General features: G+C 36.8%; 1 protein-coding gene across 5 annotated transcripts in view; it reads right to left on the bottom strand.

The window, feature by feature from the left end:
• Nucleotides 1-7660: 7660 nt before the first annotated feature.
• The window catches only part of lbx1a (ladybird homeobox 1a), a 64029-nt gene continuing 44156 nt past the window's right edge, over nucleotides 7661-27533 (bottom strand). For all 5 annotated transcript variants that reach the window (XM_058796583.1, XM_058796580.1, XM_058796581.1 and 2 more), the window contains 7 exons: nucleotides 23587-23942; nucleotides 22948-23045; nucleotides 21344-21529; nucleotides 21074-21187; nucleotides 17706-17825; nucleotides 9335-9983; nucleotides 7661-8829 (listed from right to left, as the gene is read on the bottom strand). In XM_058796583.1, the coding sequence (XP_058652566.1) occupies nucleotides 8345-8829; nucleotides 9335-9659 (810 nt within the window). In that variant the 5' untranslated portion in view covers nucleotides 9660-9983; nucleotides 17706-17825; nucleotides 21074-21187; ... (1 more) ...; nucleotides 22948-23045; nucleotides 23587-23942 and the 3' untranslated portion in view covers nucleotides 7661-8344. The remainder of the gene's footprint in view (nucleotides 8830-9334; nucleotides 9984-17705; nucleotides 17826-21073; nucleotides 21188-21343; nucleotides 21530-22947; nucleotides 23046-23586; nucleotides 23943-27533) is intronic.

Raw genomic sequence — 27533 nt, forward strand, 5'->3', positions numbered from 1 at the left:
TCTACTGGGGGAAAATAAAATAAGAAGAATATTTGTTATATTAAGTTATTCTTGATTACATTGTAAAATAGAACTGTAAACCAACACCTTTCATTATGTTTAACTGATTGAATAAATACATTAAAATCCACAATATAATCTCAATCAGACATTTTAAAGCAAATGTGTTTTGTTCAATATGTGACAAAATGTATGTTTTATTCATTCTACATTCAGCTTATTTTGCATTACGTGTCTCTGAATCAACATATCCCAGCTCACTGATATAATAAACGTTTAATGCAGATGTCATCAGCATAGACATCTGCATGGCCTTATCAATAATGATGTGATGCATATTACACAGCTCCTATATTACACAGAAAGACTGATATCAACACATATGTAAATTATTAATAGCATGCATAGTGAAATACAGGCTATGCATGAAGGCAAATGAAATTTTGACTAAATGAAATTTATAGCAGTGAAAAACAGCATATGAATATACAGGATTATAAAAAAGTACATTAATATCCATGAGATTGTATGATGCAGTGGTGATTTCCCATCTCGAATATGAGCAAGATATAATAGAAAACCATTTATCAAACCCAAATTTCCACAAATGTTTAACTGCCCTCTAGTGGTAAGCACATAGTAGGTTACCTCCACTAACAATGCGCATTGGAAACATGCACTTAATATTGAAATCCACTCATTAAGGATGCTGTGAAATCAGAGAAACCCGTTTTGTTGGCGAAATAGCTAACAGGAATTAATGCATGTGTTAAATCTATTGCGATTTGATCCTTAAAGTATGGTTCATTAGACTCGTGCAATCTCTCTCTCTCTCACTCTCTTGAAGGCCTGTTTGGGGTCATGTCAGCAGAAGCCTTTACTTATCAGGGTGAGTTATGGGCTTGTCTGCAGTAATGGCCTGTCAGACACTCACTCTGCCTGCCGTTCTGTTTTTCTCCTGTCCATCCTCTCTTCTATCAAGCAAGCATCAGCAGGACAACCACTGACCACTCTCCAAAACACATGCAATACTGCTGTGTGTTTACTGCATGCATGCATTACAAAGAGAGAAAGAGTGAGTTTCTGAGAAAGCAAGGATTTCTATTGCTATGTGTTCATTATTACAATTACTGGCATGTAGTCATAGTTAATGTTTTAAACTCTTTTTAATACCTTAATATATTCTATTTTTAACCTCCATAATTAATTCCATTTTAATAAATAATCTTATTGTTCGATATTCTAATTTCACACAAATTTTTATATTTGACATTACTGCTTTGGCAATACAAATGTACAGCTTAGCCGTGAAAACTTAACTGAAATGAAAGAGAGCAGAAATGGTGCAATAAAAATAGCAACGCAGATTATGTGTTATTGGATTATATTTAATATGGAAATAAGTGATGAAAAGTGCAATTGCAATTTACTGCATTGCCAAGACATTCGTGTATTCACATACAGTTGTATGAAATTAATAAGATTGAGCTATTTTCAGGTAGTATGCTATACAGTTGATGCTACTATTATATGCATTACCAATCAAAGTTTAGGGTCAGTAAGATTAATTTTAAGGTTTAAAAAAAATTAATGCTTTTATTCAGCAAAGTTCAGCATATATGTTCTACAAACTCCTTGCCTGGTGTATAGCAGGTATGTAGTATACATATATATATACACACACACACACACACTTGTTATCATCCAATTTGACTAGGTTCGTAATATCTATCAAACAAAACTAATCACATTGTGTCTGATTAGCTGATAAAAGTACCTGTTTTGTGTACTCAAACTTCCTCTCCTGCTCTGGTTCCTAGAAATATTGCATTTTCCCATGTCTAGACTGTGCTCTCTCTCTTTCTCAGCTGTGAATGCATCTCAGCAGGTTTAGACAGCATGCAGGCCTCTCTCTCCCCTGGGCACTGAGCAGCACTTCCACACAGCCAGAGGTCACTTCAGGAAGATAACACAGGGCCAGAGGTCACAGATCTCCTTATTCTCATCCAGCTGCCATACAGTCAGGTCCGCATGTATTTGGACACAGACACAATTTTTATTATTTTAGCTGTTGACCAAAACATATTCAAGTCGTAGTTATATAATGGGCTTAACGTGCACACTCTGAGCTTTAATTTGAGGGTATTCTCATCACAATTGGAGAAAAGGTTAAGGAATTACAGTTCTTTAATACATACCTCCATCCTTTTTCAAGGGACCACAAGTAAGTTGACAGTTGACTCAAAATCCATTTCATGAACAGATGTGGGCTATTCCTTTGAAATTTCTACATTAATTAAGAAGGTACAAGGTCTGGAGCTGATTCTAAGTGTGTCATATGCTGTGAACCCACATCATGCAGTCAAAGGAGCTCTCCATACAAGTGAAACAGACAATTGTTAGGCTTCAAAAACAAAACAAATCCAATAACAAAATATAACATCATCTGTGAAACATGGTGGAGCAGTGAGATGGCCTGAGCATGGCTTCCAGTGACACTGGGTTACTGGTGTTTACTGAAGATGTGACAGAAGACAGAAGCAGCCGGATGAATTCTGAAGTGTATAGGGATATACGCTCTGCCCAGATTCAGCCAAATGCAGCAAAGCTGATTGGGCGGTGGCGGCGCTTCATAGAACAAATGGACGATGACCCAAAACATACAGCAAAAGCGACCCAGGAGTTTTTGAAGGTAAAAAAGTGGAGTATTCTGCAATGGCCAAGTCAATCACCTGATTTCAACCCGACTGAGCATGCAGTTCACTTGCTGAAGACAAAACTAAAGGCAGAAACACCCACAAACAAACAATAACTGAAGTCAGCTGCAGTAAAGGCCTTTTTTTTCTTTTATTACATAGTAACTAACTGTGGCAATGCATGCAGGCAGGTGTACAATTTCTGAACGAGGGACAGAAACAAAAAAAACAGCAGTTTCCACAGCAATAAACAAGAAATTGGGCAGTGACAACAACACTCACTAGAAACAAACAAAAGAAAGAAAGACATAAATCGTCTCCCCCCATAAATCGCACTCTTTTGGCAGCGTCGGCCTACGTAAGCACAGGTGTGTTAAATGTGTTACATACATTTCACCACTAGATGGCGGAATAAGACAAAAAGCTGCTTTATGATTAATAGTCGGGTTTCTCCGATCGCACAATGACCACGCGATGGCACAGTTTCTTTTAACAAAACCTCAAAGACAGCAGATAATATTAATATGGGAACTGTCTGTGTAACTTGAGAAAAAGGCACTACATGCTTTCAAAGCTTAGCTCGTTGCTTAAGACTGGTACGAGGCATTTTCATCATTAGTCTTTCACTCAAGTAAGCCTAACTTGCATGTATTCATTATCAGCACTTTTACATTTACAATATAAACATAGCCTACTTTCAGTAGTCTCAGTTTTAGTTTAGCTTTAAGTTGCTTTATTGGCATGACAAGTAGGCCTACTAAGCTACTTTTACATATTGTCAAATTTGCAGCGCTGACGAGTGCAATTAAAACCAGAATTATTGTTAATGACAACGAAACTTATCAAATATAATAAAATATTAAAGAGGATGAATAAATTGTGGTATTGTGTTAACGTTCTTTATTTTTTTTGCTTCGCTCATGTTCTTTCTATCCTAATTTCTGTCAGAATTTATTTTGAATCTTTTGTTTTTATCTTTTATTTATTTATTTATTTTGGAATTCATTCAAAGTTATTTAAAAAGATTTTTTTAAATTGCATTATTAATAAATGTAATTTTACGCACAGAGGGTGAAAAATAAATGTGTGATTTTAGATGTTCTTTTTATCTACTAATTTAATGGTCAGGATCATTAGACACAGGACAACTAGCCAATGGCAATAATTTGGACATTTAGATCAGCAGAGCTCAACCTTTTGTTTTTCTATAGTGATCTGATCAGACAACAGCGCCTAAAGGCAAAGTCAGAGGACAATCAACACTTACTGAAGATTTGATCAGGTTTTATTTGAATGAACTTCAATGACATGCCCTCGTGTCTGACACACACACATATAAGCTCAATACTGAAAACATTTCATGTTTTCTTCGAGTTCAATATGCTAAACTCTTTTCTGTCGGCAAAAAATTAAAATTAATAAATAAAATGGTAGCAAATTCATCGGAATTATTATTTCTTCTGATATTTTCCTCCCTATTACAATATGTTGAGAATGCAATTACAATATCCTGATGTAGCAGCAGATGAGGTGGGGTCCCTCAGCAGAGCAAAAATCAATACAATTGTATTGTGACAACTTTTAAATTATAAGATGAAAACAACAACAACATAATATACACTTACCTGCACTCACGTGTCTATTAAAAGGAAAACATGGCTTAGATTGGAGGTGAATGTATATAAGACGTTTCTTCTTCACACTACTAAATCAAAAAGTTAATAAAGCAGTTGTAATTATTTTTTATAATTTATAACAATAATAATTAATAGTAGCAAAAAAATGTAACATATGTTCCTGCCATGAAAATACAAAAATGTCTAAATATTACATGCTTCATGAAGGTGGACGATAAAAAAGGGGGTTTCCATGGCAAATTACACATATGAAAGCTCTGCTCCCAGTGCACTTTTTCAAACACACACACACACACAGCTCAGTGTTGAATAGGCCTCTTTCCCCTTTAAATCTTAGACATTTTGACAGGACACATTAAGATCTGCCTGCTCAGCATGAACACATCATAAAACTGGACAGGCAATTTCTGTTTTCACCAAATAGCCAGGCTAACTCGTTCTGCATCTTTGATTTTAATACACTAGACACGCAGCTTAGCAGCAAGGGAAGGGAAAAAAAATATCTGGCTAGGTATATTTTTCGAGTTATGCCCCTCAACTCCCTCAGATCCATTTTTCCGTTTGAATTATCAACTAGAATTTGATTAATATGCAAATTTGAGGCGAAAAGTCTTGTATAATTCTTTCAGTGGAGAGTAATTAATCAACAGTTAAAGAAAATTAATACATATATCAATTTTGTCAGGGACATGCTTAGTTCAATCGTCCGTAAAATTGAAGTTTGAAGTATTAAGGGGTCCCACAGAAGCGTTATAACTAAAACACAGGAATCCACCCCTATTTAGTGATCAATCAAGCTTTCCCCTCAGGTTAATCTGCTTAATTTTTCACCTCGAATCATACACTGTTATGACATGTAGTCTCGCACAGTCGATGAAAGGTTTTTTAAAATGTTAACTGCATGAAAGGAAAAACCTATCTATCTATCTATCTATCTATCTCTTGAAGTGAAAAAATTATATTCAATTTTAATTAAGGCAGGAAATCGCTGGTATCTCTCCTGTTTTCTAATCAAACAATTAGCCAGAAAAAGAAAGGGTAAATGGCTGAGGAGAGCGAGAGAGAGAGAGAGAAAGAGAGAGAGGGAGGAAGGAGGGAGGGAGAGTGCAAACCCCATTGTTTCAGCAGGGACTCATGCATCAAACTTCAATTTTCCGGGCGATTGAATTAGAGATTTTTTCTCTCTCTCTCTTGAGCTGAAATACACTTAAGACTTTGGGATTAATTACCACGTTATGCTCTTTCAGATTGTAGTATTACTTATCTTTGCCACATTTGACAACACCTCATAAAATAAGGAACTGAACCCCACCAGCTCGCGCTCTCCTGATATATCAGCACCCCTTATATACATTTTCCACTTTCTGCCTGTGCAAACAGCACGAAGAGAGAGAAAGAGCATTGCGGGCATTACTTGGTCTGGATAAGGACATCCGAGTCTAACATGGCTTTGTTAAACCGCTCTCATTTGTGAGCTAGCGCTAAATGTGTTGTGTGTGATGTTGGCTAATCAATAACCTAAACGTTTAAAGTTGGGTAGAAAAAGCTAAATCACAGACACGTATACAAAAGGCGTGTGATTGTATTGCAGCACAGAGGCGCATGAGCAGACGGTGCTGGAGACTCTGGCGTCTGCTCATGTTAATGGAGCGGTGACAAATATCACATTGTCCGCATATCATCTCTGATCCTACTATTACAGCCGCTTCGTGTTGCTTAAAGCAGTCTATTCATAGTGCGATTGAGGTCTTTCGTTTTTATGATACAAAATAATATTTTGTTTAGTTCAAAAACACGAATAATGTAATAACGAATAATATAAAGTTTTTGCATTCGACTGTATCCTCCACAATGCTAAATTCTGCAATTTGACTCTACGGGAGATTTTTGCCAAAATGTAAGACTATTTGATACATTGAATATGAAAGGATCTAGACCTGTACAAATACATAGTAAAATAACCATGACATTAATAACAATTAATAATAACCTTATATTATAGTAAAAATGTAATTTATACTATATATATATATATATATATATATATAGTTTCTAAAATAATTTAATGAAATTCATTTAAATAATAATAATAATACTTCGACATATTCTTATTGTTATTGTTATTATTATTAATTAATATGCACGGCTATGTGCACTTAATGAAAATAATTAATACAAAAACATTGTTTAACAGTCAGTTTTTATCTAATACTTTTATCTCATTTTTATCTAATCAAATCTGAAACGAATTGAGAAAGAAACGTGAAAAACAAAAAAACATGAAGATTAGGCAATGCTAATTTACAACATACAAATGTGTCTACATAACACATCTTGCAAGGAAAACAAATTCCCAAATGGAAATGAAAACGCAAAAAAAAAAAGAAAAAAAAAAAAAAAGCAACCGATCGAACAGCGTGTGGAATTTTGATCTAACTCCATAAATAGTGTCACTCCAGCCATATGTTCTGCTTTTACGTGTAGCCAAAATGGTAACTTTATTATTTTAAGCCAAACACTCAAACAAACAAAGGCAGAAGACAACCTCTTAACAAGACGAGTCAGTATCATTGTAATTCATAGACTTGTTTAAAACAGCCGAGTGAAAAGAGAGAATAGAGGGGACATTAATAGGCCCAGATGCCCTCGCCCCTGTGCGCATTATTGCCTTTGTGAAAACTGAGCGAAACACTTTAAAAAGAAGGCCAGCTCAATCCATCAAATTGTCTGAAAATTGTGAGGAAAATTCAAAAACCATATGGCCTCCAAACGTTTGTGTCCTTTTTGTTCGGTGGGACACGCTTGTCTCCGTATTGAGAGCCGCGGGAGGCAGAGCATGCTTCATTGTAGCTTGTCACATCAGGGGAGACTGCTCATTTGTCCCCAGTTTTCACGCCTTACGCTAGAAATGACTGCCTCTCTTCGCTTTGCAAGGAAATAGCGTCTTTCAACCGCAGAGAAACGGGCCAAAAACCCTGCGTTTTTGGGCATCCTTTATGCGCGCATTCATCAATCCAGATTTCTGTTTCTCACACACATCCATTGTGAATATTGAAACACATCGTGGGGACAGGAAAACATGTTATGCCATTTTGAAAATCAAAAGCGTAAAATGTCGAATCTAAAACACATTCAATGCATTTTTAAAGAGTGTTGGTGCAGGAAATAGAAGTAGGCTACAAAGATAAACAACACACTGCAGAAAAAAAAAAAAAAATCAATTATACACAAGCTATACGTTTTATTTATATTACCTCGATTGCTTGTTTCCAAAACGATAAATAAAACTATCAGACTAACGTCAAAAATTTAGAGAAAGACATTTTATTTCATTTTAAATACATTACACTTTGTACACTTGGTTTAAATGGTTTCCTGGCTTAAAAAGGCACTTACAGGCATACAAACCTTAAGAAATGTCTTAAAATGTGACAATCCAGATTTAATCAGAGAAGTCGATTTTTTTTCCTGTGATAACTTTCGTAGGAAATGTTCTATAATACACTCTTTTATCAAACGATTTTATCATAGGCCAAAAGGCATAACCGGGACACGCAAGGGGGCTGCGCGTGTGAATTAAGATTCGGATATTTTGCGATAGGCTAGCTATATCAGATCTGCAGACATTTTTAACTAAAATAATTTCGTGGAACAAAATAAAACATGCATTCAACTTACTCAGAACCGGGTAAAAAAGTTCTGCGTGGGCAATCGTGCTTTCAATGTGTGTGTTTGTGTATTTATATCTGACTGAAATATTATCAAGGTATTTATTGCTCTTCAGCTATAAACGAATAGGCTTAATGATTACAATACTGCCACTGCATAAATAGATCTGAAGAAACTGTCCCATGCTTGCTTTGATTTTTTTTCTTCCCTTTTTTATATTTGCTTTTAATACAAGTCATTTAATACATTTGGTGCATTAATGGCACTTTCAACTCTATGGTTTTAGAGGACCATCTCAGGGAAAAAAAGGTAAATAATACCGATGATGCTGTTCAATGAAAATCAGTCATCGACATCAATTTCCTCGTCTTCATCCTCTGAACACTCTTTGCTCGTTGTGTGGTCTGTAAACGGTGATGATGGTGACATGTGGAGTTTGTTGGTGCCCTCATGCTCGTGGTTAGATCGTGAAGGAGACTTGGACACTGATTCTCCGAGAGTGCCATTGACGCATTTCTCTAGGTCTGCCAGTTTGGCGAGTTTCTCAAAAGGTACAGAGCCTACTGATTTGGCCGACTCCACGTCCGCTTTCATCTCCTCCAGGTCTCTTTTGAGCTTGGCTCGACGGTTCTGGAACCAGGTGATAACTTGAGCATTCGTGAGCCCGAGCTGCTGAGCGATCTGATCCCGATCAGCAGGAGACAGATATTTCTGATAGAGAAATCTTTTCTCCAGTTCGTAAATTTGGTGATTGGTAAAGGCTGTTCTCGACTTTCTTCGCTTTTTAGGGGTATTCCTCTGACCGAAGAGCGTCATGCCGTCTCTTCCTAAATCAAAGAAACAAAAACAATGCAGCGATATTAAAATGCATTCAGTCTACTGCTTTATTTTAATGAGTGGAAACAATTACAGGTCATTTAGTATTAACAAAAATAATACGAATATTAGATTACTGTCATTTATAAAAGCAATGTCTCCAAGAATATTTAACAGTTCAGTTTCAAGTGGCAAAATCAAATAGGCCTGAAAATACGAATACTCAATTGCACTTGCACACATCTTAGCCGTTTATATTTATTTTTAATTCCATATATTTTGATTGCACGTGCACAAAATTAATCCACATATTTTTTGTTCTTTAAGTGGCTTTAACAAATATATTCGATATTCTTTTAATCATAAATAAGCGTTAAAAACAATAGGCTATATACTTTCACTTTAGCTGTTGAAAACGTTTTTGTTTTTTTTCCCACACGAATAGCGTCTTTAAAATTGAATCACAATCTAACAGCCTGAATACAATTTTGCACACACAACGGGCCTTTTGTTTACCTTCTGCCGCTTGTAGAACACTGACTTCCAGTCCCTTGAAGGTTTTGCTGGCGAGTTCCTCCAGGGCGCACAGTGGAGATGTCTGGGTGAGCAGCGCGCGGTTGGAGAGGGGATGGCCCGTGGATGGGTGCTTCTCACCGGACGAAAGCAGGTGCGCCGTGCCGCAAATGGTGTAACTTCGTTTGACAGAAGGTTTGTTTAAAATATCCTCTATGCTGAACGGAGTGAGGGGCTTGTTTGAATTAGCAGGTGGAGGAAGATGGTCCAACGGACTGCGCCTTCGATCCTCAACCGAGGCGCCTTTTGCGTCTTCTTTGGAGGTCATTATTTGTCTTTTTAGCTTATTTTGAAAATATGCTACAGTTTTGGATTTTTTTTCTTCTTCTCTTTTCGAATTCGCACAATGCAGGAGAGCTCAGTTTATAAGAAACTATTGACAAACACAGAGCAACTTGGATGAGAAGAAATCCCCAAATCCGTGGAATTAGATGTAGCCGATCAGCAGCATGTTGTTGCTTTTGCCGTAGGGTTGGAAAACTTTAAGCAGTCTTTAAAAAGCCTCGTCTGCTGTCCCCAGCTCCTGGATAACGGTTGAGCTTCAGTAAGAAGCAGCCTGATAACCTCTGATGCTTCAGTGGAAACAGTCAGCCTCAAAAGCAGCCAGAATTGACTATTACTAACAAGTTATTCTTGATAGCAAGACAATCAATTACATCCAGTGGCACTTTTCTCTCCCTCCCTCCCTCTCTCTCTTTCTTTCTCTCTCCCTCTTGCTCTTTGACTATGTTGCAGTCCGATGCAGACTTTAGCAGGAAAGGAGCCCCGTTAATTAGAGGGCATGGCCGGGAGGAGGAGCTCAGCCGGATTACAATACTTAACGCTCCCACTCTTTACTACAAATTAATGATTTGTCGATATTCTGTTCGTTCTTATTTACACATTTGTACCACGCGATTATAACAGAAACATTTTCATTTTTTTAGTAAAACATTTCAAGTAAAATTAAATACCAGAAGAATATAGGCTATCCAGTATAAGTTGTCGGTGTTGACAATTAAAATGGTCTATTAAACTAAAAAAAAAAAATGTTTACTTAAAAAAATTTATGTTCTCGGTTTTGCTCAATAGATGTATTTTAGAGTCCGGTAGTATATCACGTCTGATAATACTTGTGGATAGAACAAAATAAGTGTGTGTGTGCGCGAGTGTGTAATAGAGAAAGAGATAGGGTGAGGGAGGGAGAGAGAGAGATCGTCCCCTTCAGCTGCACCAAATCTTCTTTGCCATAATTCAAGCGCAAAGGGCCAGCTCACATCAGCAGTAAGATATTTCATCTCTAAAAATCGCCTGCTGTTCAATCCTCGGTATTTTTGGCATTATGGGAGCTATTTTTCGTCGATTTACGCAGAACGGGGGGTAAACTTACAGATATGCACAGAAATAAAACTAAAACAATGTAAAACAATTTTAAGTTAATAGCTATATTACATACATTTAATGATGTAGTCTATATATAATCTATATTTGTAGCGCGTATGTATTTCCTATAATTAGTGCATTGGTTAAAGCGTCTAATGATTGTTTTTGCGTTGTTTTCGTCGTGCACTTTAGTGTAACGAGGCCTGGGTAAATTGGCAGAATAAGGCTGAAGCTCACCGCGAGGGACATCGGATAACAGCCGTGTATGGCGGATAAAGGCTGATCTACAGCGTGACAAAACAGTGCGTTTTGTTGGTTAGTAGACTGTAGCTTCACCAGATAAAGTTTTCTTTTTTGCCGCTCTGTAAGTCATTTGTTTAAATTACTGAATTATTATTAAATCTTTTTAAAAATTAAAGAAAAAATATGCTAAATTAATTCGTATTACTTGGGATCAAAAATTCATGTGTAACAGCAATTATTCGTATTAAACCAATTATATAATTTACAGAATATTAATTTTAATTTGCAGCGAGTATACGAACATTTAGAATTCGGCAAAAACAGCATAACTACTCACAAATAAATACCCGAGTAAAACAACAACGAAACCAGCATATTTGAATAAACTCATACAAATTAATAGTTAATCGAGAGAAAAAAAGAAAAAAAAAGCACCATAAAAGGATACAGAGGCAGGTGGTTACGCCTGTGTGACATGATCATTTAGCGTTGCCTACAGTGAGCAGGACGCCTGCGTAAACATATGACGCAATGAAATGCCATGGAAGATACCACTACTGAATAATGAAAATACAAAAGTTTATTTTACGTTGCAGGCTATTCATTCTGCGCATACTACTTACAGCTATTTAATGACAGTTTATATTATTATTATTATTATTTTTTTTTTAGGATCACAATTAAATCAAAGTAAGATTCTAGAGATTAATATACAATTAGCATCAGGCACAATACTGCCGTTGGTTTCATATTGTGCAAGACTTATAAATGTGTTTTTCAATTCACCTTGTTGTAGAAGGAATTCGCAGGCAACTTAAACGGGATTGTCCATGCCTGAAGGACTGAACCAAAATATTTATAGTCATTTTTCGTTGTCTACACGGGGTCTGTGAGTATTCTGCATGTCTAATGACTCAGAGAGATTTGTCACTTACTCCAGTGAACGTCTGTCTGGACAGTTTTATTCCATAATTTATTCCCCGCTTCCGACCCAGAGAGCTCCGATTTCACAGGCAATATCGGATCTTTTCACTAACTTTTATTCACATGACCTTTCTGGGGATTGTAAATGATCTACCCACACATCTGGTAAGATGGATATATAAAGTTTTCATGGGATACTGTCTAAACTGAGAGGCCCTTATTCACTTTTCACGAGAGAAATGTTTTACTTGACAACTCTATTTTATCTCGTTTTGCTCGAAATGTATCCCTTTTCCGGCATAAAATTTGCTAACCGTTTTAACTCTGTAGACAACTTTAACCTTTCAGTAATTTTACGGGCATCGTGGAACTAGCCTACTAAAACATACTATAATAATAATAATAATAATAATAATAATAATCCATCTTAAATTAAAACTGAGCTAAAATTTAACTTAATCGTTTGTTCATTCTTAATCTCGCTTGCAATATAATAATATTAAACATCACTGAACAATGTACAATTTTTCACTTGTAATTATACTATAATTAGCCACAGATGCAATCAATGTCAAAGACAATGCCATATTTTCAAAGCGTCACATACTAACCACATAAAAAGACTGGCGTGTCGCAAAACTCATAGTTGGCTAAACAAACTCATGAGACTATAGCTGAGAAATTAATTGTTGCTCATTGCATGTTCTTTTAATTGCAACTTCTGAGTAAGGCAGCTACTGAAAATAGCAGACAAAAATTAGTTAATGCATTGCCATTTACATTAAGTTTTCATAATTAGTTAAAGTTCTCAAAAATACTTCATGGTTTACATGTGGTTAGCATCGCCCATGATCCAAGCTGAAGAAGATGATGACCTTTATGGTTTCAATAAATAACATTTTTAGGTCACATGACATTGCAGTCCATAGTTATGAATTTTTAATTATATGTATGTCTGAGGGGCTATTTACCATGGTCATCTTAACGGAGTTATTTATTTTTTAACTTTTTCAACAGTAATAACTCATCTGAGAGAAAGAACTGTTTTTTTTCACACATTTTGTTTGCAGTGTGGTTAAAAACATTTTTGATATGGACAAAAAGAGGCCCCAAGACCAAATATGAACCATGAAAAGGTTTTTGCCCCCTTCCTGTTTTTTAAATTTTTTGCATATTTGTCACACTTAAAAGATTCAGATCAAACTAATTTTAATATTACACAAAGATAACCCGAGTAAATACAAAATGCAGTTTTGAAATGATGATTTCATTTATTAAGGGAAAAAGTTGTCCAAACCTGCCTGGCACTACATGAAAAAGTAATTGCACCCTGCATCTAATAACTGGTTGTGCTACCCTTTGCAGCAACAACTGCAATCGTTTGCGATAACTGGCAATGAGCCTTTCACATCGCTGTGGAGGAATTTTGGCCCACTCTTGAAACACTTGTTTTAATTCAGCCACATTGGAGGGTTTTCAAGCATGAATGGACTGTTTAAGGTCATGCCACAGCATCTCAATCGGATTTAAGTCCGGACTTTGACTTGGACACTCCAAAACCTTAATTTTGTTTTTCTTGAGCCATTCAGAGGTGGACTTGCTGGTGTGTTTGGGATCATTGTCCTGCTGTAGAACCCAAGTATGCTTGAGCGGACAGCCGGACATTCTCCTTCAGGATTTTCTGATAGAGTGCAGAATTCATGGTTCCATTAATTATGGCAAGTCATTCAGGTTCTGAAGCTGCAAAGCAGCCCCAGACCATCACACTACCACCACCATGTTTGACTGTTGGTATGATGTTAGTATGATGAAATGCTGTGTTGGTTTTATGCCAGATGTAATGGGACACACACCTTCCAAAAAGTTAAACTTTTGTCTCATCAGTCCACAGAATATTTGCCCAAAAGTCTTGGGGATAATCAAGATATTTTTTGGCAAATGTGAGACGAGCCTTTGTGTTCTTGGTCAGCAATGGCTTTTGCCTTGGAACTCTCCCATGGATGCCGTTTTTGCCCAGTCTCTTTCTTATTGTTGAATCATGAACACTTAATTGAGGCAAGTGAGGCCTGCAGTTCTTTAGATGTTGTTCTGGGTTCTTATATGACCTCCTGGATGAGTCGTCATTGCGCTCTTGGAGTAATTTTGGTTGGCCGGCCACTCCTGGGAAGGTTCACCACTGTTCCAAGTTTTCTCCATTTGTGGATAATGGCTCTGACCTTGGTTCACTGGAGTCCCAAAGCCTTAGGAATGGCTTTATAACCCTTTCCAGACTGATACATGTTAACTATTTTGTTTCTCATCTGTTCTTGAATTTCTTTAGATCGCGGGATGATGTGTTGCTCTTTAAGCATGCTTCACTTTGTCAGACAGGTTCTATTTAAGTGATTTCTTGATTCAGCAGGTCTGGCAGTAATCAGGCCTGGGTGTGTCTAGTGAAATTTAACTAAGCTTTCTAAAATAATGTGGTTAATCACAGTTCTTTTAGGGGGCAATTAATTTTTCACACAGGGCCAGGTCGGTTTGGACAGCTTTTTATTTAAAAACTGCATTTTGTATTTACTTGCATAATCTTTGTGCAACATTAAATGAATGTGAATCTTTTAAGTGTGACAAATATGCAAAAAAAAAAAAAAAAAAAAACGGGAAGGGGGCAAAAACCTTTTCACGGCACTGTATATTCAATGTGACAATCTTGCAATAAAAGAATACATCAGCATTCATGAAATCAACAACATAGGTTTCATAATGTGTTGAAAGATGAGGCATGAGCATGAATCATGCTAACCAGGCCCTGTATCTATTATTATCAACAGTAGCTTGGATTGCTTCCCAACAAAGGTGGATTAACATTTGGCAAGCACAGCACTGGCACCAAATGTCCTGTCATCCTAATGTAAATTACCTGCCTTAAATTTTTTTTTTTTTTTTACAAGGTCAGTCTAATGTGATTAAGATATTTTCTGAAGAGATAGTCACAATTTTATGGTGTTTTTCCACAGGAGTAGTGCTTCTCAACTGAGAGCAAAGCATTGTTAGTGAGAAGAAAAATCCCTCAACAGAAATCAGAAATTCATAACCAACAAAAAAATGAACCCCTGCTTATCATTATCTATACACGTAATCACCTAAACTCAACACGAATGGATGCGTTTATTGCAAGCTCTTCAGGACAGCCCCAAATACAGCACTGTTTTTTGGCTGAAGTCCATATCGTGCTCCAAACACCATGGATGCCCCTGTTTCCCCCCCCCCACCACCACCGTGCCCTCTGGGGCAGTACAGAGTAATGTAATACTAGACTGAGATGCTCGATGGGTTGCAATGGCTGCAGTGAAAATAATTCTGGCTGGTTAATCTGCAGGGCGGCAGCACAGCACACAGGCCTCTACATCAATTAGGTGAGTAATAGATGTGAAGCTGGCACAGGATCTGGATGACACCAGAGCTGACGGCTTGCAGAAAAACAAGTGCAGAGTCAAGGCCTGCGTGAGGTCCATTTGGAAAGAGGATGCATGCTTCCACTAAAAGCGGAGGGACTGTGAGGGTGTGTGGAGGGCATCAGGAGTGAGGCATGAATGCACAGAGTCTGGTGACATTTCAGTCTAATTGCAGGACTGGGCTTTGACTGTTAAGACAAAATGAGTGAGGATTAAGTGCAGAGCCATGCTTAAAACGACCCATTACTTAAAGGGTAAGAACAGGAAAGTGGAAAAACTTTTCACTTCAAGTATAAGATACATTGACTTCAGACACAATATCTATGTCAAAAGTAACTCTGAATGAATTATGACCACATAGGATCTTTGGAAAAAGCACTGCCTACTTGAAAACATGAAGATTGGAAGTAGGGAAGACAATGATCATTTAGTTATACCAGACCATCTGGGAGAACAAAGCAAAAGTTAGCAGAACTAAACAAAAGTGAGAATGCAAGAGGACTGAGGGAGTCTCAAAAACAGTGATGTAATCTTTTTGACATCCATCAGAGCATCATCATGCACCTTCTAATGAGGTCTGATCAGACAGTGTTACCATTTTTTTGGGGGGACATGAAACCCGAAACTGAAGATTGTTCTGGTCGTTCTTTTATATTCACTCAAAATGGATGAGGACCAGCGCTTCAAAAAGCATCAGAAAGGTGGACCATCTCATGTGCTACATGTGTGTAAATTAATTAATTGGTATTTTGAGTCTAATCTTTTCAATTAATTAGTTGTTTTGGTTCAGAAAACCGATCTGAGGTGCGTTTACCAAACAATAGTGTAACTTGCTGCTTAACTGTATGCACTGTTGGAGAAACTAACTAGCTATTCATGAAAACGCAGGAACTTGGTTGCACATCTGTCATTCAAACCTCATTGGCTAGAACTGTCCTTAATGATGTCAAGCAGGTGGAGTGATAACTTCTGCAAATTAATTGAACATGGCATCTGATGACTGCTTTGCTATTTTAGTTTTATGCTTATTTGTTGGTTCTCTTGTGGTGCTCTGCGGTTCTACAAGAGAACCAAAAAGTTACACATTTTTAACAATTACATTTTATGTATTTTCTAAATGGTAACTAGTAAAACCCATTATTAACAATTATAGTTAAGCAGTGTGTTGGTAGTAAGTTTAATGCTACATTCTAAGGAAAGTCCATAAAAATAGGGCACATACTCTGTTAATATGAAGGAATTTTCTGTAGGCTATTAATTTTTTTACCAGCATTTTACCTATATTTTAAATTGCACATTGCATTTTGATAGATAGATGAGATGGATAAGATTTTTGAGATAATTAGATCAACAGTGTACCTAACTGATTAACAATTATATGTACAAACCAACAACTAAGGTGTATCATAAATGAACAGTTATTATTGAACATATGTGATGATGTGATGTGGCTGGCTAGCCGTTCAATATTCTTGCCTTTTTATCATTTGAGTTACTTCTCAAAAGTTGCTAAAAGTTGCCAAATACATTTTAAAAATAGCTAAATTTGTTGCTAGGAGCTTTTTGAAAAACAAGTTGCTATAGTCTGAAAAGTTGCTAAATCTAGCAACAAAATTGCAAAGTTGGCAACACTGCAGTCACCACAACGGAAGGCCCGCCTCTCTGTTCATTCAATTGGACAATGGAAAAAAACGCGAAAGATGTTGGGTGCTTTTCTGCTCACAGTTGCTTTTTTATAACTTCAGGAGCTCAGAGCACTCCTCCAAAAAAAGAGAGGAGCGTTTTGTGCGCATAAACGGCGCGCAAAACGCTTACTGCCAACAGATTTTTTTTTAAAAAAGGCGCCTCTCACTGCAAAAAACGCGTTCTGTCTAATCGGGGCCTAACTATTAATAAGCAGCGAATTAGGAGTTTGAGGCAAAAGTCGTAGTTAATGGTTTGTTAATAGCAAGAATTAGACCGTCAAATAAAGTGTGAGCATTTAGTTTAATTTGTTCAATTTGATTAATATAAAAATGGTCCACCCCAACCCAAATCTAACTGTCAGTGAGCAGTTTGTAGAAAAATGTTTTCAGAGCTCATACAAATTTGACACCAATTCACTAAAATGTAAAATATTAACCAACTGCGATGAGTGTTTTATGTTTCATAAGTCTAGGCCAAAAATAATATGAAGAATTGGAAATTATGTTTCAAGTAGTTTTAAAGCAATTGCTTATTAATATTATTTACAAAGAAATTATATTGGATGTTTGTGGAATTCCATGTATTTGTAAATCAATAAAAAAAAAAAAAAACTGTGTAAATGTGGTAAATGATAAGACTTAAATATATATTAAAAATCAAACCTGATTTTCATCCAGGTGTCGATCATGACTAAATACGCTGCCAATATGCTTGACGTTTGTACAGAATTAAATCCAAAGCACGGCCTCCCTGGGAATCCATCAAGCATCTAGCTGATAGTCCTGTGGAGGAAAGAGGGGACATAGATAACAAGTAGCTCATAGTCAGACACAGCACACTTATCGCCTCTCACTTTCTGACAGACCCCTTTCTAATGCCACAGCCCGGAGAAGTTCTATGGCAGACATGAGAAATAGATCCCTGTCAGAAAAAAGATATTGGGAGGACAAAGTGTGTCAGGTCAGCACCTGAGGAAAGCTGCCATGGCACAAGCCCAGCCTCTGCCACTGAACAGCCTCCTGCGGCAGACAGGAGAGAGAGCGATGACCCATCCCTCTGCCCCTGATGGCCTTATTAAAGACATCCACTACCACACGTTTGACTAACTGTATGTAAATAATTCAGATGTACAGTAAGAGCATCAAAATGCTTCGTGGATTATCATAACGGCAATGTGTATAAGAAACATCTGGATTTCGTAGCATGGGACGTGTGGTAAATCATTCACAGAAGTATTCATACTCAAGTCAAGAGCACAAATATTCTCAATAAACAATCAGAAATATCATAATTAAGAGAAAGAAATCACTTTTTTGCTCATTATCAAATAAAAATTGACACTCAAGTTCAAATGACAATTCAATATGATAATTTTAATCTTAGTTTGTAATCATACCAAATAATTTTACACTCTTCATTACAGAATTAAAACCGACGGCCGGCGGAGATGTATCAGTCACGTTAGGCTGCGTCTGCTCATCAGAGCTAATTTGGGTGTGCAGTTAACACTTCTATAAGCAAAGATAGTGAAGTGGTCCTATTAACGAATGCCTGCTGACAACAGGACAGAAATATTCTTCCCCAGCTGTGAATGCTTCTTTTTTTTTCATCCAAATGAACATGTCATGCTTCACCTGCGTTACCAACAGCATTGCCAAAAGTAAATGAACACAAACACAACAAACGTGAGTGAAGCACAACAGAAGCTCTTATCCTTTGGGCTGCTTAACTCATTATGGTTTAATCTGTGGCACCCAACTGACAACCCTGTAGTAAAATAACTATACAGCTTTTATTCAATACTTGTGCATGAAAGTAAAGAGAGGAAAAGATTTGTGAGTTCTCTTACAGTAGAGGTTCTCAACTGGTGGGTCGTAGTTCTGTGTTGATAGGGCCATAAAGGGACAAATAATGTTAAATTCAAATAACTAAATACAATATTTAGGATAGGAAAATCAAAAGAAAATTCATAGCAAGAAGTTAAATGTATAGGAAGGTGAAAGCACTTCCCATATCTATCTATCTATCTGTCCATACTGTATATACATACACACACACACACACACACACACTATCATTCAAAATTTAAGTTTCAAAAGGCTCTATTTGAAAAAAGCAGCAGTTAGGAACAGATCTGAAAAAAAAAAAACAGATCACATTTTTAACAAAAGTGGCACAACTGTTTTTAACATTAATAATAATAATAATAAATGTTTCTTGGGCACTAAATCAGCAGATTAGAATGATTTCTGAAGGATCATGAGACACTAAAAACTGGAGTAATGGCTGCTGAAAATTCAGCTTTGCCATCACAGGAATAAATTACATTTTAAAATATATTAAAATAGAAAACACTTTATGTTTAAAATTGTAATAATTTAGTGTTATGTAAATTACATGTAAGTGGATATTTAAATAAAAAAATAAAGTACAATTATACTCAAATCTGCCCCCTATTAACCACTAAGTAAAACTTTGTGGTTTTCATAACCTTGCTGCAAGACTAAATTAATTTTAATGTATTGTAATATAGTCTAGATTAAACATATTTCAATATGGTTTTAATTACATTTATATATCCCATTGTTTTTATACATTATTTATTTATTTTTTTTATTATGCAAGTAAAGAATGTGACAATGTTTACATGTACCAAATACATAACCCCATGAACCAAACATATAACATATAAGACAAAGAGAAGAAAAAATAAACAAAACAAAAAACAAACTGATGGCCAACATAACAAGTCCATTCTTATTAACTCCTGTATTTGCATTCATATGTCTGTGAGCATGTATGTGTGTGTGTGTGTGTGTGTGTGTGTGTGTGTGTGCGTATGTGTTTGTGTGTGTGTCATTGTATCTAGGGTTGGGGATGGAAGCATACAACTGAAATAGCATCATAATAGATTGATAACAGATATGAGTAAAAAAAAAAAAAAAAAAAACATTATTTTTTTAGGACATTTCTGTTTACTGTGTTTTGTGGTACCACCACTTAATTGCAATCACCATCTTAAAACTGGAATACACTAAATGACTTTTAAAATCTAAATAGATTAAAACACTAGAAATCATATGCCGACTTGGTTATAGAGAAAATCGGGTATAACGTACACTAAGCAACTAGGGATCACATATATACTAACAGAGTTTCAAGCCGTTCTAAACAAAACCTTGTGCAGAAACGTGACTCACTACTATAAGACACATTACAAATGAAAACAATGTTACAAAATTGGCTCAAAAATAATGAACATGTTTGACATCCTCTGACTGGATGGAAATGGTCTGAAGTTAGGCATCTAGGCATCTAGAGTCAACTCAGGGCCAAAATCTGGGCAAATGTTATGTAGTGTATTCCAGTCTTTAGGCACAAAACAGCACAAAAATACGCTTGCTCTAAAAACAACAACACGATTCTGGAGGCATGGGAAATCTGTAGGCTCTGGGAGCGAGTCCTCTATCAATCACAGGTGAAGAGGAGAGTGCAAAGAGACTGATGTGCAGCACAGAGAGAGAGAAGAAAAAGAGGAAGTCATCCTTCACCTGTTATAATTAGCCCTGGCCTTTTCACAGGATTAATTAAAACAAGTTTCTTTCCTGATTTAACCACAAGGGATGACCTGCAGGACCAATATAACTATAGCTGAAGTAGAGATATAAAGTATGCGGCGATGTCTACGGATCCCTCTCTCACGGATAACTCTATTTTTCTTTCTCCTGATCCGTTGACCCTAGTGACTTCGGCTTTGAGGCCCCATTCACAGCTCACTCAAACAGCATCACCCTATCTACTAAAGATTTATGAGATGACCTCTTTATGTCAGTGTGTGTTTGCACACACACACACACACACACACACTTTCTCCCTTTATTCCCCCTTTCTCTCTCTCACAGGTACTAGGGGTCTTGTTATCCTCCCAGTGGCTGCTGCATTGCATTAATATGGCTGCAAGTTGTCTTCTCCATGAGAGAGAGACTACTGGAGGGAGAAGGAGGATAAGAGGCCTGATGAATATCTTTACCTGGGTGGCTAAAAGCGGAAAGGAGGACGCGTGGACCTTGAGCAGCGTGAGGGGAGTGTTGGTCTTATGATGGATGTCGAGGAGCCGGGTGTGTCTGGATCAATGCTGTGAGCTCTGCAGTGTGGAACAGGTGAGAGAAAGATGAGAAATGAGCGCTGGGGCCTGGCCTTGCTGTGCGGTTTGCCATTTCAAAGCACACTGATCATTTTCACACCCACACACGTGTGCACACAAAAACACACACACACACACACGAAAAAAAAAACCAACCCATTTGCATCATCCTCAATCTGTCTTCTCCGTCCAAGCCGCTTGAGAACGGCTAACTCGGTTAGCCTTTCCTCACCCCTCTTCTTCATGGCTGCGCGAGGAGCGTCTGGGAGAGAGCTTGGACTGGACTGATATGTTCATTAGTGGTGAGTGATGCCCCTGGATGGGTCCGGCAGCTGCCCGGCCCTTTGTGACAGCAGAGCGGAGACCGTGTGAGCCGAGCAACTAATCTTTCACTGACAGACAGCCGGACAGCCTTTGCTCTCAGATGACAGGCTGGAAAAGTGCTGAATTATACAGTTCTTCTTCAAAGTACCTAAACGTATCGTGGCACTCTACCTGGTCTTAACGTAATTACTGTTATGCACAAGTTTTGCAAAATGTGAAAATGTAGCTGCGGGTATAAAACACTGGTGATGCTAAAAATCACCATAATTTTTACTCCCACTGAAACAAACCCAAAGATGCGATAATGATCAGTAAAAAAAAAAAAAAAAAAACCCATCATAATAATTTATTAAATATTAATTATAAAACCACAACCTTGTAAGACCCCAAAACAATTTTTGTTATTCTGCATGAACAATTCCAGTAAAATATTTTGTTGTAAACCTATTTTAAAAGGGAGAACTGGTGGATCATGGCATTAGTAATGTCAAAGTCATGGGTTTGACTCCCAGGGAATGCAAAAAAATTATAGAATGAACTGTACAGTGTTGAAATGGCTTAAATGCATCTGAAAATACAGTGGGCTCTTGAAGTTGAACTTTGGATTTAAAACTGCATTTAAATGCTCAAAATGGTAGATTTCAATATTTATTTTATACTCATTTCATAAAATGTACTTTACATTTAAAAATTTGTTATACCAATTTTATATACTATTCAAAGGTTTGGGTTCTGTAAGAATCTTTTTAAGTCATTTTAAAATAAGTGTTTTCTATTTTTATGTATTTTAAAATGTAATTTATTCCTGTGATGGCAAAGCTGAATTTTCAGCAGCCATTACTCCAGTCTTCAGTGTCACATGCTCCTTTTAGAAATGATTCTAATATGCTGATTTGGTGCTCAAGAAATATTTCTTAAAATATTATCAAAGTTCAAAACAGTTGTGCTGCTTAATATTTTAAGGAATAATATTATAAATGTCACTTTTGATCAATATAATGAATCTTTGCTAAAAAAAAAAAAAAAAAAAACTAAAAAAAACCTTGACCCCAAACTTTTGAACAGTAGTGTATATTAAAGCAGAAAATGTCAGGCACAACTAATGTCAGTAATCTCAAAAAGGTAATCGCTGAGCACCATATCAATATATATATATATATATATATATACACACAATATATACACAGATAAACATACACAATGCCACAGACATAGTGGAAAAGAGTCAGATGAGAGTGATTCACTAAACTGTCTGTCGGTGAGACAACGTGAGACAGAGAGGGAAAAGAGAAAGAGAAAGAGAAAGAGAGAGAAAGAGAAAAGCTTGGGGAAGATGTACGACTCACTGGCCTGCCACATACAGCAGATGTTGCTGCCTATTGAGCTGTTAATTTAACGGGAGTTTATTGAATAGTAATTAGGAGGAGCTCACTTACCATGATAGAGGAAGAGCCTGCTCTGCAAGCTAAACTTGCCTTTACCCTCTCTTCCTCATCCTCTTCCTCCTCGCTCTCTTTCACCTCGCTAAGGAAACCTGCAGAAAAAAATATTATATATATATTTATTTGAGGGTCATTATTCTCATTAAAATATGGTAAGGATATGTCTGCAGATTGTAGGTGATAATAACCTTCACTTGCACTATGCAAGATCATCAAAATGCAATAATCCAAGATATTACTCAAAGCATTGTGGTTCCCCAGATATAACAAATTTTATTATTCCACAATGTTATTATTTGTGGAGACCTCTTAATGCTCTATTTATCAGGGTGAGAGGGTGCAGAGGAAAATCAATGTTTAATCAGCAGTAAGCTGTTTGCACGGGGCACCGAGTGAAATCCTGTAACCCAGACACGCTCAGTGATATAACTATCTCACGGTCCATAATCAATCAACATCTACAACTCCATAGAACACAATACCAAAGTGCATATGATCCCATCAAAGTTTACAACAGCCTGCCCACTAAACAAGCATACAGAGAGCTCTTTCTCTGAACTAAACTGATAGACTAGCTCCAGCGGTTTCGGCTTGGGAGGGCGTGTTATAAATCAGAGAAGAAGTGTTACTAACAGTGTTGACTTTCTCTTTCGTCTCCGAGTGTGTGGGGTTCAGGCACCTGGTCTCTGTCGTCAGTCTAATATGGACTCTGCCAGCTCCATGCGCTCAAATGCCCACAAACATATGCCGCCATTGTTATGGTGATGAGCAGCAGGGATGTCTCCCTCTTTCCTTTCACTACGCAGCCAATGGGAGACCCCCGTGGAGGGTCGAAGGTCAAGTGGGAGGGTATTGTGATTGGTGGGCTCAGGGGAAAGGCCTTGAGGATGTGTGAATTAGGCTCATCAGCGTGAGGTCACGCGTGTTTGAAAGCGTACGTCTGACCCCTCGTGTGTCTTCCAGCCCTGACAGCTTCATCAAGGTTGGGCCTTATGAATACAAATCAGAAGAGTCATGAATTTTAACATGCCCACAGGGCCAAGGAAGCATTCTCCTTGGTTAACAAAACTTAAACCCAGTGAACTGTTTTCATCGTCTGTCACATACTCATTTGATTTACACTCGATTCCACTGGCCATCAACCACAACAATAAAAACTCGCTGAATGTGCTTTAAATTGATCAGTTTGTTTAAAACCAAGCAAAAAACGTGTTTTTCTTAATTTTATTATATGTTTTATATACTGTTTTAAAATGTTTGTAAAAATGAAGAAAGTATTGGCCTTGGTCACGTCGTTGCTGATGAAACCAAATTGTATCAAATGTATTGTAAAGTTTGATATCATATTTACACACAGCAGATGTGTTATCCAAAACAACTTTATCCAAAGTGCATTCGTGTTTCTTAATATTTTCATAAAATCCGCCTACTGATATTTTTCAGGAATCTTTGATGAATAGAAAGTTCAAAAGAACAGCATTTATTTGAAATTGTTACACTGAATTTCTGTCAGTTTTGATCAATTTAAAGCGTCCTGAATAAAAGTATTTAATTCAAAATAAAGAAATTGCCGAGCCTAAACTTTTGAACGGTAATATACACTTATATAAATCGCTAATAATATAAATGTTTCACACAACAACGTGACATTTTTAGGACAAATGTCTGTGTGTAATAACAATGAAATATTGTAAAACTTTCAACAGCGTATCAGAAAACGCAAGAGGTACCAAGCTAGAGATGGAAACATAAAGAAAACAAATTGCCACATAACAGTCAAAACTCTTAAGCAGGCTGTTCCAGGCTAAACATTGATTTTAAATAAAACACTGGATGTCTGCTGCTACTTGGAGCACATTTCAAAATGTCACATTTCTGGCCTGTCGAGTTCTCGCTGGCTTTGAGCTGTTTAGCTGCTCCACACCACAAGAGCAGAGGCGAAAACGGCCTGCGTTAATACCACATCAGTCTCTCATTGATTTCATGTTAGTTGCTCGAACCACCTTTTCTTCTTGAATCAATTTGAAAATAAAAGAAAACCAGAGGCAAAAATAAGCACTGGAGGTTGCAACCTTTGATCCCAGCATAATTGAAAGAAAAGGTCAAAGCTTATCACCGCAATGCATAATAAACGCAACAACGATTTCACATCGTCAAGGAGATTAAAAGTAGCCTGTGTGTGTATTCATAAGATAAAATATAAAATAGCATAAAACAAGCGCCATATTTAAAACTAACGACGCTACTTACTTACATATGTGACCCTGGACCACAAAACCAGTCTTAAGTCGCTGGGGTATATTTGTAGCAATAGCCAAAAATACATTGTATGGGTCAAAATTATCCATTTTTATTTTATGCCAAAAATCATTAGGATATTAAGTAAAGATCATGTTCCATGAAGATATTTAGTGAATTTCCTACCGTAAACATATCAAAACTTAATTTGTGAACAGTAATATGCATTGCTAAGAACTTCATTTGGACAACTTTAAAGGTGATTTTCTCAATATTTAGATTTTTTTTGCACCCTCAGATTCCAGATTTTCAAATAGTTGTATCTCAATCAAATATTGTCCGATCCTAACAAACCATGCATCAATGGAAAGCTTATTTATTCAGCTTTAAGATGAAGCAGAAATCCCAATTTTGAAAAATTGACACTTATGACTGGTTTTGTGGTCCAGGGTCACATATAACCTATTTTTCAGCAGTGTACAACAGTAGTTCGGATGTTTTCACACAATGCTTTTTCAGTAATTAGCCACTTTTCCCCTTTTTCCTAAACTGTCCTGTCCCTCTAACGTGTCGCGCAGGAAATTCCGATTCATTAGTCAATCGCTCCATCCTAAACGCTTCTCTCTCTTCTGTAGAGTTTGGAAATTTTGATTCATTCTGGTGAATCGGTTAGTTCGAAAAAAAATCATGTAAACAAAAAGACTAAAAAACAAACAAACAAACAAAAAAAATCATTCACACTTTCAATTTCTTGTACTTTGGTAGGCTACTTTGTCTCGGTTATGTTGTTGCACGCCAATCAAACCTCTCATTGTGTTATGCAATCTAAATAGGTTTTGATTCATTTACACAATAGGAGAATTATATTACATTAGAAATCTTTTGTAACATTACGTCTTTATTAAAATACTGAAATATGAAAGGTCTGAAAGGTATATGTATATAATAGTATAGTAATAATTGTATTATATATATACACACACACATTACGTTTTTGATCAATTTAATGTATTCTTGCTGAATAAAATTGTTAATTTCTTTCAAAATAAAATGAAATATAATTCTTATTGACCACAAAAGTTTGTTACAACTTTCCATTTCAGATAAATGGCGTTCTTTGGAATTTCTAGTTATTGAACTCTGAAAAATTTTTTAATAAATAAATAAATGCAAAACTGTACACTGTTTTCAACATTGATAATAAGCAGAAATGTTTCTTTAGCAAATCAGCATATTAGAATGATTTGTGAAGGGTCACATGACATTGATTTTCACTGAAATCATAGTTTTTGCACTCGTCTTGGCATTCACTGTGGACAGCAAAAAAAAGAATTTCACTGTACAGGGAAACTTGTTTTCCTCACTGTGCACATGACAATAAACGCTTTGAAACTATGAATCTTGAAGACTATAGAGTAATGACTGCTGAAAATTCAGCTTTGGCAACACAGGAATAAATTACATTTTAAAAATATTTCACAATATTACTATTATTACTGTTCTAGCTGGATTTTGGATCAAATAAATGCAGCCTTGGTGAGCAGAAGAGACTTTTAAACACACACACACATATTTTTTATATTTAAGACACAGCACCTCCAATTAATTACAACATTATACATGTTACGATGAATTTAAAAGTCTCCAAAGTGTGAAATGCAAATACACAAACACACTGTAGGTAAAAACAAGCACTGACACACTAAATTAATCACTCAATCCTGAGATCCACTGGTCACACCACTGCCTACTCTACTGCCCTCTAGTGAACACTACAGACAGTAGCAAACTGCCTCCCAAGCACATAATAAACTCCAATACTTAGGGTTAAAACCTCTTTTAGCATCACTAAATGCAAATGCAAAAACAGCTTCTGAAGAACTTCATATCTGATAAAGGTGACACAGGGACAGATGAACCAGAAAAGCTGCAATGCAGGGAGGCAGATGGAGGCATTAATACGGGACAGTCATTTAGCTCTTAGACACGCACCCGCAGATGGGAAGTTGATGAATGAAATTCATCTGAAATGTGACGTTGAGCTGATGTAGTTAAATGTCAGTCGAGTGACTTTTAGCAAGAGTCTTTCCGAGGCGACGAGAGGAGGCCGCCCAGGCTGGCGCTCGGCCTTCTTCCTTTTCACAGCTCAACTGCTTGTAATGAATCACTGGCCAACACAATATCCACTCCCCTGAAAGAGCGAGAGAGCCCCTTGAGCTTTAAAGCAGCATCCATCTGCACATAAGTCTCCTCCTGCCACCTCAACTGCAGCAAGTAAAACAAATGCGGTTGGTCATCACTGCCAGTCGTGCTTTAAGGGCCTGACGAGAAACGACTGCATG

Source organism: Onychostoma macrolepis, chromosome 13, assembly GCF_012432095.1.
Source record: "Onychostoma macrolepis isolate SWU-2019 chromosome 13, ASM1243209v1, whole genome shotgun sequence".
NCBI classification, from domain to species: domain Eukaryota; kingdom Metazoa; phylum Chordata; class Actinopteri; order Cypriniformes; family Cyprinidae; genus Onychostoma; species Onychostoma macrolepis.